The sequence below is a fragment of the Mytilus galloprovincialis genome, chromosome 9 (genome assembly GCF_965363235.1).
Source record: "Mytilus galloprovincialis chromosome 9, xbMytGall1.hap1.1, whole genome shotgun sequence".
Lineage (NCBI taxonomy): Eukaryota > Metazoa > Mollusca > Bivalvia > Mytilida > Mytilidae > Mytilus > Mytilus galloprovincialis.
The window spans coordinates 70,099,808-70,113,334 of record NC_134846.1 but is presented as its reverse complement, the minus strand read 5'-3'; the positions used below and the strand labels follow the sequence as shown (position 1 = coordinate 70,113,334).

The 13,527-nt window shown below is 29.8% G+C and overlaps 1 protein-coding gene across 7 annotated transcripts in view; it reads left to right on the top strand.

Annotated features, from left to right (window-relative positions):
- LOC143045794 (uncharacterized) overlaps window positions 1-13,527 on the top strand; it is a 46,979-nt gene that overhangs the window by 20,749 nt on the left and 12,703 nt on the right. For 5 of the 7 annotated variants that reach the window (XM_076218557.1, XM_076218561.1, XM_076218558.1 and 2 more), the window contains 10 exons: window positions 634-780; window positions 1,981-2,026; window positions 2,743-2,819; window positions 6,013-6,654; window positions 8,479-8,601; window positions 9,574-9,648; window positions 10,166-10,276; window positions 10,881-11,065; window positions 11,459-11,521; window positions 12,016-12,117. In XM_076218557.1, the coding sequence (XP_076074672.1) occupies window positions 634-780; window positions 1,981-2,026; window positions 2,743-2,819; window positions 6,013-6,654; window positions 8,479-8,601; window positions 9,574-9,648; window positions 10,166-10,276; window positions 10,881-11,065; window positions 11,459-11,521; window positions 12,016-12,117 (1,571 nt within the window). Of the gene's footprint in view, window positions 1-633; window positions 781-1,980; window positions 2,027-2,742; window positions 2,820-6,012; window positions 6,655-8,478; window positions 8,602-9,573; window positions 9,649-10,165; window positions 10,277-10,880; window positions 11,066-11,458; window positions 11,522-12,015; window positions 12,118-12,857; window positions 12,885-13,527 lie in introns of all 7 variants that reach the window. The other 2 variants (XM_076218559.1, XM_076218563.1) reach the window with 2 other exon arrangements.

Genomic DNA, 13,527 nt, shown 5'->3' with positions numbered 1-13,527 from the left:
TAACCCACCTGCAGAAATTTTTATTGCAGTTGTTATAAACACTTCAAGCTACTTATGATAATTTTATAAAAAGAAACATGCATTCCTGAATATAATTGTTGCCAATAAACATATATGCACTTAAACTGTTTCATAGTTCCAAGAGAGAGTAAATTAAATGTGAATTTTGATGACTAATTTAAAAACGTTAGCCCTTGAATTTTAGAATCATTTCCAGCAAATGGATTTTTCAGCAAACTTTGATTCTTCCAAGAAGCTTTAAAGTCTTTATATGAACATAGCTCAGAAATATATAATTTTTAAGTTATTGTCTTGGGCAGATATCAATCCTGCACAGTTTTTGAATTGATATTTGCATATAAAGTAGTCAGAAATGTCACCCTTCTTGGCTAAACAATCTGCTTCTTCAGACAGGAAGTCTGAGGTTCTCCATGTTGATATCATGCAAAATCCATGAACTTTTCATTCTTATTTACTTCACATTGATTTAACTGACATTTTAAACACTTTTAAAAAACAGAACCAATTCCTCATAAACATTGTGTTTATCGATGCTATCAGGACCTTATAAAAAGCTTGATTAACTCTAATAAAAATTGAATAAACTCTATGTTTTGATTTATGATTTTTCAGCCATCCAGACCAGCATCCTCTCGTCCAGGTACTCGTATGAGCTCAGGATCCACAGGCCCATCAGAAACACTGCTGGAAATCTTAGAAAAATTAGGCAGACTTAGTGACAGTCATGATTCATTGACCAAACGAGTGGAGATTTTAGAGGTACAATAAATTGTCATTTATTTGCATATGTCAACTGATGACTTAGATCTTGAATATAATTTATATGTGACATTGTATTGGACATAAATATTAAATCTTGACATTGAATTCAAACTGATTACAAACAGTCTTTAGATCTTTAAGTCAGTTAGAAACTATGGCTATCTGAATCTATAAGATAAGATAAGATATATTTTATTTCCAATAGTGGACCCATTACAGGCATAATCAGTACATTGATTTTTTTATCACACAATTGCAATAGACAATAAACAAAAAAAAAATAAAATAGAAATACGTTTGACAAAAAAAAATATAAATTGAGTTAATAATACATGTAGTCTCAAATCAAAACCTGTATGTTTAGTGATTATTGACCATGCACCAGAAGCAGTATTACATCCATTATAGAAAAAAACCTTGAGTTAAGTCCTTCCTCGTATCTGATGCATATGAGCAAATAGTATTGTTGTTCATATGCAGGAGTCACCAAGGGCAGGGGCTTAAAGACTCTTCACAGAAATCTATATAAGATACAATGGTACTGAGATACCTATAACATAGTCACTTAATAATAATCATTTTAAACTTTTGTTGGTATTTGGCTTATTAAGATGGGTAAGTTAATTTCAGCCAGTCAGCAATCCAACACACAACCATTAGACATCTAGGGGTCTGTTCTAATTTTGGGTGTGAGATTCACTTATACCTAAAAACTAACTTAACATGGAAATTCATCCTATGAATAAGAGGCAAACTAAACAGAGATAACTCTTCATTTGTATTGATAAACAAAAAAGATACAGATGTTATTGGCCATCACATCAAACTACACCAACTACCACCAATCATCAATCAAGATGGAAGAAAAGATAAACGATATATTCAGTGGCATTCAGTTAAGGAGGTTTTGTATCCCATCTGGGTAAAGTAGTCATATAATTCTCTCTGGTCTCTGTAAGAGTACATGAACCGTTTTGATGATGGTAGATCATGTTGTAAATGTTATTATCAAAACAAAGTTATAATTTTTTTTATATATTGACAAGTGTCTTGAAAATAGAGACAAATTTGGCATAAGGATTCATTTTACTTTTTGACTTGTATCCTGATCTTAATCCTATATCTACAGTAAGTTCAAATAAAGATTGCATAGTAGTTTCTTGTATATGATTGCTTGATATTTGCTTTAATTTTCAGGAGGAATTGAAAAACAAATTAGACAAAGGTGCCTTGGATAACCTCAGTAAGTTTTAACAATTACATAATGTTAATAAAGGAGATTAAATAGTCTACCCCTACACATGACCACATGTCTGTCTCATGACAGGAACATTATCTTTGATGGTCTTTTTATATGTCAATTTTTTAAGTAATTAGAAACAAAAACCTTACCATTGGGGGGGCTGTAATATTTGAATGTTACCCAAAATACCAATATTTGGCTCCAATGGCTCTCCTTATTTTTCAAGGTCAACTTTATGACATTAACTTCAAAGTGTATGCATGTCACCTCAATCTTTGGCCAAATTCTGTCATGTTTTCAGGTTTAATGTTTAATAGAGCTCAAATATGAACTTCAATAATTGAAATTGGATAAAACCTTTTTTTTTTAGAGAGGTGGGGTTCCGATCAATGTCTGACACACGAAGTTCAGAGGCCTAAAACTTCCTTAAATAGTGTAAAACTTCAAGCATATAACTACTGATCGTGTTTATTACTTAAATATGCATGAAACAACTACTTCCAGTTACAGGTCCAGTTGAAGTCAAAAATAGGAAAAAAATCTTGAAATTCTTGTTTTTTTGGGGTGCAGTGAATTAGAGTGCTGTACCTTTTTCTCATATCAGTTTAACTTCAACCTTGGAACTGTTGTGTTCAATGTGTTCGCTGGGTTCCACTCTACATGCAGACTACAGTTAGATACAATATATTAAATGTGTTTTTGTTTGTTTTCTACAGATGTTTCATCAGACCTTCTGGAACAACTTCAGCAATTAAAACAGGAAGTGGATGCTCTAGCAGCAGCAAGAGAAAAGGTATAAGGAAGATTTAGTTTTGAACGAGTTGTTGTTGGTTTAACTTAAACATAGAAGTTGTCAAAATAGAAAGTAGTGCTTACAGATATACATAGTTTATGCATCAACATTTGCATATGCATTTTAACTTAAGCAATTGATATAGAAATGTGCTAGTTTATATTTGCTTAAACACTTTATACAAGCTAACACCTGTTAAGATTATCAACTTTTTACAATTAAGCCAACAGAGAAAGCTTTATATTTAGATTATAAAGAAGTGATACATTTTATATATAATTCACAGATTTATTCCTTGCATAGTAGAGCACTGAGTCTTAAGAATAGTATTATATAAACCAAATTTTAACCCTGGAGTTTTGAGTAAAAAATAGACCTTTTGAAGAAGATGACCAATGAAAAGATGTATATAGATATTTTCACATTTATAGCAAAGTATAACATAATAGATCATTTCAGGATAACAACACAAATAAGGTATAAACATAGATAGGAATGATATCAATATCTGTTCTATTTCGGGGATCTTTTGTTTTTACATTCTGGTCTCACATCTTTCTGTCTATTATGAAATTTTTCATAACCACAAATATATTTCTGGCTGGTTCTTGTTGTTTGAATTTGGTTGTAGGTCATTCTATTGACTGATAAATAGGTTTTTACATGCACTCAATTTTGAAATTCAAAGAATGAATTAAGTAAAAAGTTGCAAAACTAACTAAAAATGTTGAACAATCTGAGTATATAGTTTAATTAGTGGCTGATGTACTTGTCTTTTGACATCTCATATGTTTTCTGTTATGTCTTATGAAGCATGGTACTGCAATACATCAATAGACCAGCATACTTATAGTAGTGAATGTGTAGTATTGAGCACCACATATTAAAAATCTTATCAAGTATAGCAGGTCAGACCCTTTGGTCATAAATCTTTTCTAAGCACTCAAAGGTCAAAAATTTGTGCTGGAAACACCAAATCTAGTTTTTTGATTGGATTAAATCTGAATTGGAGTACCATAATCATACTCAATTTTTTTATTACTGCAAGGCCAGGAGTACATTGGGTGTGCCACACCTTCATTTTTTGCTGTTCATATACCATCATATATTCATTAAAAAGTCCTTGAAATATTCTGTATGTATGTGTCATTATCAAATTTTGAAAATGCAAAAGTGTTAACAAAATCACAAGGTGCTTGACCATTTACCTATATTATTTGAACCCCAACATTTATCTACTTCATGTATTAGTCAAGGATAAATTCAAATTAACTAATGTAGTTGGACATTATATCATAATATATATATATATATATATATATATAAAGAGTAAATCTATCATTCTATGGAAACATTTATGTTGTCGGTAAGAACTTCAAAGTATTGAATCGTAAGCGACTTCTTTTCATATTTTCGTGGCATTTAATAATGATTTTTTTATTGAAATGTTTGACAATGAAGTCTGACATTAAGTGACAAGGTAACTAAAATATGTCAGAATCAATAGTGATATAATGAATGATAACTTGTGTGAATTGTTTATTTGCTGTTTCCAAAAAATAAGAATGCATTCTATATTTCTCTATAGAAACAACAAATAAAAAGTTTTAGTAACTCCAATTTTAAGAAGTTTGAATTTGAACGATGCTATTGATTTTAACAATTATAGAATTTTAAAAAGGCATTTGTGAAGTTATAAATATTTGAATGAAATTTGAATGTAATTGTAAACTGTGGATACATTTATTTACAAGAATACCAATTACCAATTTCTGTTGATTAAGGAAAAGTATTTTCTTAGATATTGAATATCTTGGTTTTGCCAAAGTCTGATAACAACCCTATTGAAAATATGAACTTTAAACTTTTAAATTAATGGTTCAACATTACCCATGAAACCCATGAACATTGGTATCCCAGGAATATTACTGAATCCACAGAATACAGTATTGTTCATGAGGATTGTTCTACTTCTGAAAGCTGGTTTTCTTCCTGTCTCGTAACCTCAGTGTAGAAGTATACTTTTTCAGATATTGGTGGTTTTCTTCCTATCTCGTATCCTCAGTTAGAAGTATACTTTTTCACTGTTATTGGTATACATGTATTTAGTAATCAGATACAATATAACCACAACTAATTGTTATTATTACTAATATGAAGTAAAATTAATAAATAATTAAAGAATAAGCTTTGTCATGATTTCATTGTTCAACTAGTTAATCATACATTACTTTATTCTCCTGATATCATGTAACAGTTGCTATTGAACAGACAATACTAGCTTTATTCATTTAAACATGTCACTCTATATGCTCAAATCTGTATCTCATATAAATGCACTAATTTTCCTTATTAGAATCAAGATCTGTTGAGCAGATTGGATTCTATAGGTATTAGATTTAAACAAAATAGAATACTGTTCATATGTCTGATGGAAGTATCATGTTTTGATTTGATACTAAGTGCTACAGAGACCTCCATTCTAATCTCTATTGATATACTATCATCTATTATTAATTTATCCTGTGTTAATATACTATTCTCTGTTATATATTATCCTCTTTTATATACTAGCCTCTGTTAACACTCTATCCTCTGTTAATTTAATATTATCTCTCTCTATATATATACTATCCTCTGTTAATGTACTATCCTCTATGGACATACAATCATTTCTTAACACTTTATACTCTGTTAAGGGAGTTCGCTTCTCAGTTTCAAAGTAATTAACTTTTCAAAACACTAGATTATATAGATAGGGAATTAATAAAGGAATCCAAAGAGCAAAAGAAAATATATAGGTCACCATGCTTGTTTTCGAAGTATTAGCCATTGAAATTTTGGCGGGAAAATATTCTCTCTTGACTTTTCATAGCTTTATCATTGACAAGTTGAAGTTCTCAAAAACTGTTAAAAAGTAATTAAAATTTTATAAGACTTTTACAGATGGCTTATCATTATACATGTAAAAGATTTACAAAAAGAAAAATGGGGGTCACCGCGGAAATTTGTTCAAGGCATTCAAATGGTTAAAACCAGAGGATTCCGAAAATATGACAAAAAATCTTAAAGATGACAAGCCAGCTTCCTTAATATTCTATCCTTTGATAATATATTATCATCTATTAACATACTATACTCTATTGATACTAACCTCTTTTCCTTTCTTCTCTGTTTCTTTTCTAACAATTAGCTAGGTGGAGAATCTGTTGCTAACACAATGTATGCTGTTGTAAGAGCAGCGAAAAAATTTAAAGAAAAAAGACGTGTATCATTTTCGGAGAGTAGTGATGACTCTGAGGCATCAAGTGCTGAACTGCTCTTGTTACAACACGAAAAAGAAATGCAAGCAATAGCAATGGAAAGCCTAAAGACGAAGGTTGAATCTTTAGAGGATAGATTAAAACTGCTCCAGGATATGGTTATGGGTGACAGTGCATACCAGAATAACGTTACTGATCTAAAAACATGGCTGACAGATATGGAGAATCGCCCTGATCCATTAGAAGGTTTGATGTCAGAGAGTTCAATTGAACAAGAGAGTACACCAGTAGAAGTTAAAATTGAAGAAAAGGATCCAAGCGATTTTGAACAAGACATGATGGATATATTTTCAAAGGATCCCGGTCATCGAGACAGCTCTGAAGGTTCAACTGTAATAGTAGGAGATATAGTAATAAGTAACACGAAGCTTAGGATATTAGCTTATGTTCTAAATGATCAGCTTCACACAGTTAAAGATAAGATATTCACGCTTGATCAAGAGTTAAAAAAAATGGCAAAGGGAGTAGAGTTTGCTCTTTTAAGAGCAAAAGTAGCAGGAATGGGTGAAATGGTAAGTGAGAAACAGCTGAATCTGAGATTACATAATTTGAGATCATTAGAATTTACATTGACAACAACTGGTCTTAATTAAGTTCTCAATTTAAATATATCTATATAAATATATTTTAAATTATATTCTAAATTACATTTTTCCTGACCCAAAGTTTGTTGAATTTGGTTGAAATCTTCACTTTAAGTATCAGACTTTATTGGTTTTCATTATAAATATTAGACCACTTTTTTAGTATGATGACTCAGTACATGAGTAGCCTTCAGAGATTTATGCATTGAAACTCAATCATTGTTATATTTTAATCATTTAATAATAATTTCTAAACAATGGTATGCAATTTTAAAAACTGCACATGTATTTAAACAAATACTTCAAAAAACAGTTTGGTTAGATTAATTGGGCTATGTGATTTTCATTATATATTTATATTTAATTGAGAACTTAATATACGCCTCATTCTGTATGCATTAACTCTTTGTTTTTTCTCAGTAAGAAACTGTCTTGTATTAATATCTTTTCTATTATTACACATTGCTACAATAAGGATTTGGAGTCAGTATTTTTTCAAAGTCCTCCAGTGCTAAGACGATTATCAGAAGTTAACTTTGTTTTGGATCGCCATAGTAACATGAGAACTTCTAGACCAAACACAGTGCCAGAGGTGGGCGTACATATAGTATAGCTTTACCTGGCTTCACCTGGCTTTACCTTGATTCACTTTTTATTTTACCTGCATGTTTAATAACCTATTTTTAACCTCCACGTACTTACATCTCTAGATTAAACTGCTTCATCATTCATTGCTCCTGTCCATGTTCAATGGAGAGTATTTAATTTATAATGCCATCTTTATTCATATTAAAACCTATATAATGGTTCATTATTAGGACATTCTTTTTAAAGGTGTAACAAACATATACTTAAGTTTACTTAATCAGGTCCATGAAAGTTTGTATACTTTGTTACCTATGTTATAACAAACATTGAAAGTTATTCAATTTGTCCAGATTCTCAAACTTAATATTAAAATAAAGAAAAAAATCATAACAATAAAGCAATACAAATGATTTAGTAGTGCTCAATATTTTGTATTAAATTTTTTGAATACTAGGTAGATAAAAGAATGTACCATATTTTTGCCCTTATGATTTATTGTTAGCTTTTGTTGATGATTGTATGTTATATATTTACTTAGTTATTAAGCTTTTATGGTAGACATGTTATCAACCTAGAATATCATTTATGTTGACCAATGCAGTCATTTTTACTGTAACTTTTACGTTTGCAACAAATTACATTCCTTGGTTATGCATTTTAGGTACATGTTTTTTTAAATACTTTAAGACTCTTTTTCAAAGTCACTTCTGTAACTTAATCTGCACTTTCACCAAATGTCATGCTTAATTAATACAGTAAAAATATGAAGGAATATAATGAATATTGCATGATATTTAAATAATTGTAAATTATAAATCTGTAGTTGGATTATTTGTAATAAGGTATGTATTATGCATACTATCTTCCTTTTCCCTCATATCTTTGTAATGTCCACATGCAGCCTTAAATTTGAATTTAGTTGTTATATCCTTGTCCTTTGGTCTATGATGAATAGAATTTAATGATAATGTGCATTTATAAATGTAGCTCTGATTATATGTATTTCATGAAAAGAAAAGAATATCATAAAAATCTGTTATCCTATTGTTGGAAATTCGTTTACCCTATTTTATAAAAAAAATTGTCAAGTAAATCCTTCATCCAGACAGCAGAAGTCAGAAAACTTTCCTGCACTATACATATATATATTATTTCTTTCTATAGGACAGTGATGCCCTCAGCAGAGCACAGGCAGCAATCCAACAACTCCAAGCTGAAGTTGAGAAACTCCATGGAACAACCAAGGACATCCTCGAGGAAAACTCAAGCAGAGCTAAAGAAATTGAGGTTTGGATATGTACCTTCAAATTAGTAGTATACTACATTGAAGATATTTCTGCTTTGTCAACATGGTTTACACTAACTAACAAAAATATCAAAATCAGAACAAATTAGGTAAAAATAATTCTCTCTGTGTGCCAGGAATTTATCTTTTCATTACAAAATATTAAACCCATCCAATTATAAACTTATAATTAAAGCATCAATATGATTTCTCTAATAGGTAAACATTATCTTTAAACACTATCATCAAATATTGATCACATGGTTTCAGGTAAATTTTAAAATCAACAAAAAGATGATAAAGTGCTAACACTTAATTATCTAAAAGGGAAATTCCAGTTCAAGGACAAAAAATGTGTCCATAATTGACATTTAAGTGTTATTTTTAACAAGAATTCTAGCTAAATTTCATATCTTTATCACAATGAAATCACAGGTTTTATATTCTTCTACACAAGACAAGACTCTGGACTTTACATTGATTTAAAAAAAAAAACAAAAAAAACATAGCATAACATAAGTATAAATTGCCATACACTTATGATCCAAGATCCTGTCTATACTTATATTTTTGCATTGCACAAGAGTATGCTCTTCTCAGACTATGACGTCTTTACAATAAATCCATTGGATGTGTCCTGATTGATATTTTAGATTGTCCAAGGAAACATATTTTTTAATAGAAATTCTGGAAGGATTGCATTGATGACAGCTTTATTATAAAATAATATTTACAAATCAAAAAGTTTGATGTGAATGGTCATTTTTTGATTCCATGGAAGAATTGAGCCCATGAAGAAAAGTTTATTGATTGTAAATCAGGAATAGAACAATATGTGAAAATATCCATGAATATGGTATATTATAGACCAATTCATAATTATAATATTTTTCCTGAAACAGATTAAAGTTTCTATATGTGAACCTGTTGTAATTTGATATAATTATATTTTGATATTAATAAATATTTTACAGAAACTGTTTGCCTATTGTGACAGACTTCAAGAGGAGAAGGCTGACAAGGATTTCGTCCAATCAGAAATGGATGTTGTAAGTCCAGATATAATGTATTTGTTAACAGTGCTAATGGACAGCACAATAAGCTATTTCATATGCACTATCATAGTGAAGGGGCCATTAAGTTTTACCTTTGTCTGTAAGTAAGTATGACCGTACGTCTAAAAGTTGGTTTCTGTTCTCTAACTGAAGTTTGCCTCAACCAATTGTTATGAAACTTATGCACAATGCTTATTACCACATAATACAGATCAAGTTCCAAATTGGGTGGCGTCACTTTTATGATATTTATCCCCATCTACTACAACAAGTAGGCAATATGTGAAGTAGTTTTTTATCGATCCATTTGTCTGACTCATTTTTATAAATATGTCAAAACTAATATATATTCCTTCTTCTTTCATAATTATTCAAATGCGGTATAGATAGATGAAAATGTTTTTAAGATTGTAAAGTTGAGTATTTCCCATTAATAGAAAATTTGTAAAAGGAACTGTGGGTAGGATACTGCAAATTTAATGACTGGTTTTATTCATGTTTTTTTTTACAGAAAGCAGACAAGAGGTCACTGGACAACAAGGTCAACCATTCTTTGTTCGATACAACAACAAATGACATCAACAAGATGATTAAAGAAATATTGGATAAACTTGCAGGAAATGTAAGGAGTATTTCTAAATCACATTGTTCAAATGTTCATTTATATAAATCACAGTGCTTTAATGTTCATTTTATTAAAAACTCCATGCTTCAAATGTTTTTTTATTATGAATCTTCATGCTTCAAATGTTCATAACAAAACCTCTTCAAATGTTGAAGCTGTAGTAAGACTTATTAACGTGGTCAGTTTTCCATGTTTCATTTTTAGAAATCTGCATTGTCTGATGTTCAGGTTATGTTATTATAAATTCACATATTCAAAAGTTAAATTTGAAGTACTGCTAGTAACAAAGACTTTTTAAGTGTTCAAATTATATGTTTTTTAAATCCACATGGTCCAATGTTTAGGCTAACCTTTTCCTAATCCAAGTGGTTCAATATTGGAGTTATAGTAACAAAATGTATGACATTAGAAATTCTCATGGTCAAAATATTTGAATTAAAGTATACACATCTCTTGAGAGAAAAAAAACCAAATGAACTACTATGGTCAGATAAATGCTGTTTTTTATTCTTCAAATCAAGTCTTGAGAAGAGATATTTTATAGTGTACAAGTATAACAATGAAGTTGTGTATTACATAGAATAACTTTTACATGCTACAGGAGGAAGCTTGGAACCATCAGTGTAAGGTATTTACTGACGATATTGATAGCAAACTGGATCGCTTAGAACTTGATCCACTCAAAGAATGGTTAGAAAGTCGTCTGAAGGCCTTGAATGAGAAACTGAAGAAACAGAATCAAGCACCTGTAGAATGGTCGGAAGATGATGCCGCTGGAATAAGAAGGTTTGATTAAGTTAACGATTCTTTAGCTAGAGTTTTTCACACAAGGTTTCCTTCTATCTGCTTCGATTAGCTAAGGACTATTCCAGAATAAAATGTCAGGACATGTATTCTGTATGTAATGGGGATGTAAACAATTAGGGAGTGGCCTTAATTAATTAAATTAAGATTATTGGTGAAGTGGTATATGAAAAAAATGTTGCATTTAAAATATTGATTAAAGAAAGAGTGTATTTGCTTATTTGAATTAATCTGTGAACATTTTTAGTTTTCTTCATTAGCAAGATATATATGTATTAGAATATAACAAATAAAATGATATAGGATAACTATCCACAATCAAGTAACTCACAAATACTGCAAAATGTTTTTAACTTTCCATTTTATTTGTTTCAGACAACTTATACAGAAATTCCATTGTATATCATGTGACCGGCCAGTAGATATTGTGCCAACAGGGTAAGGAAGTCCTATGATGACCCTAATGTCACACAAGTATTGTAGATTGTATATTTATAGTTAAAATAGAGCATGAGAAACATATGATCTGCTAGGATTTCAATGAAAATATCTCTGTAGGTTAAGGTTCTATTTCAAAATGTTCTTTTTGTCAAAATGTTTTGGTTGTCTACCAAATTTCCTGTATAAATTTATGGTATCAAGATTTATGAATTACATACCTTAATCTTAAATTGGGTTGGTTTACATTACTTTATTCATTTCTGTGCCTCATAACAAAATGTGCAAGCAGGGCCCTTGCTGACATTTCAGTTTTCTAGTATGTTCTTTTAACATTTGAATTTGGACATAATAATTTAATATTTGAACAAGGTAACACTTGTAAAATCTAAAAAGATTTTTCTTTAACATATTAATTTTGATAGCACATTAATAAATTTTTGTCATCTCAATTTTTTTTTATCATTTGATACAATTTTATTTTGTATTTTTAGGCCAGTACCATCATTACCAACTCATAATGGACTACACCCCACAAGATCACCTAGGCCTTACACTACTTTCGAATTAGACCAGATAAGACAGCATGCAAAGAGGTATAAGACTTTGCTAGTACAATTATAATTATTTGGTGTGAATTCTTTAGTTGCTAAGCTAGAAATTGCTGTGTATATAATTTCTCTTAACTTTGATCAGTTAATGTAGGAAATTTGTCAATTGTATCTTTTCAAAATTTTTGAGAGTTGTTTTCAATACTTTCAAGGTTTGAAAAAGTACTTATACTTAGACTTTTTCTTTGAAATTTAAAACGAATTGTGATTTTCTCTTATTTGCTTTTATTCCCTACATTTCTGACAAAACACTTACATTTCTGACAAAACACTTACAAGACTAATGTAAAACATTTTCTTCAATATTTTTCTTTTATTTACAGATAATAATTAACACTGTAGTTTATACCTATTGTATTTCAGTTTACTCCTTAAATATTTTAAGTAGAATATAACAAGTAGCTAGGGATCACTCAGACACCCTTTATTTATTTATTCAGATTATATGATCAGAAATAATATACTTGCACATCAGTTTGATCAATATATTTTTTAATGCACATCTTATGTGTATCAGTTTGATCAATATATTTTTTAATGCACATCTAATGTGTACTCGTATGATTTTTTTTAACATAAAATGCAGAATGACTGTTCTTCCAGTTTTCTGTAATATTTGCAATGGCAATGGAGTGTTATTTCAACCACAAAAAAGAGTGTTTCTTATTCGTTCAATCTAAATATTTTGTATATTAGTTTGTCACTGAAAGAAATATTGATTTCAGATCCAAGATGAGTCCCACGTTAAAACGGTACTTAAGTTCTGCCCTGTCACACCAATTAGATCCTATCACCTTTTGTCATGTAGATCAAGCACATTTTCTTGTCATTAGGTGATTACATGTAATAAGTTACATATATTACTGCTTAAAAACTATTTTGATATCTGGCCTCAGCCATTTCTTCAAAAGTAACAAAAGTTTATAGTACAAGTTTTTCCTCAAAATTTGAAACAAAGTAAATGGGATTTGGAAATTTCTTTATTGCTGATGACAAGAAAATGTGCTGTTTTTTTTATTGCATTGATGAAGGCTAATTAATGAATTGATTAAAGAGAAAATAAAAAATTAATTTTTTAGTAGACCAGAAAACAACTTCTGTTTATATTTACTTTATTCAATGTAATAAAAAAGTTAACTATTTTTTTAATTCTTATATTGAAATTTGAACATCTCAACTAATGCAAACATACCGTAATGAATATTGTTTAGCCATATGTTGTTCAAAATTCCATGTTTGAATTGAAAGACTCGTCTTTCAGTTATACCTGCATGATAAACTTCTTTTTAGATTCCCTTTTATCAGTTGCCTGAAATCACAGACTTTGTAAAACAGAATTACAAAATAGCATAGGATTTTATTAGCATGCAAGCAAAACTACATTTTTAGTTCTTA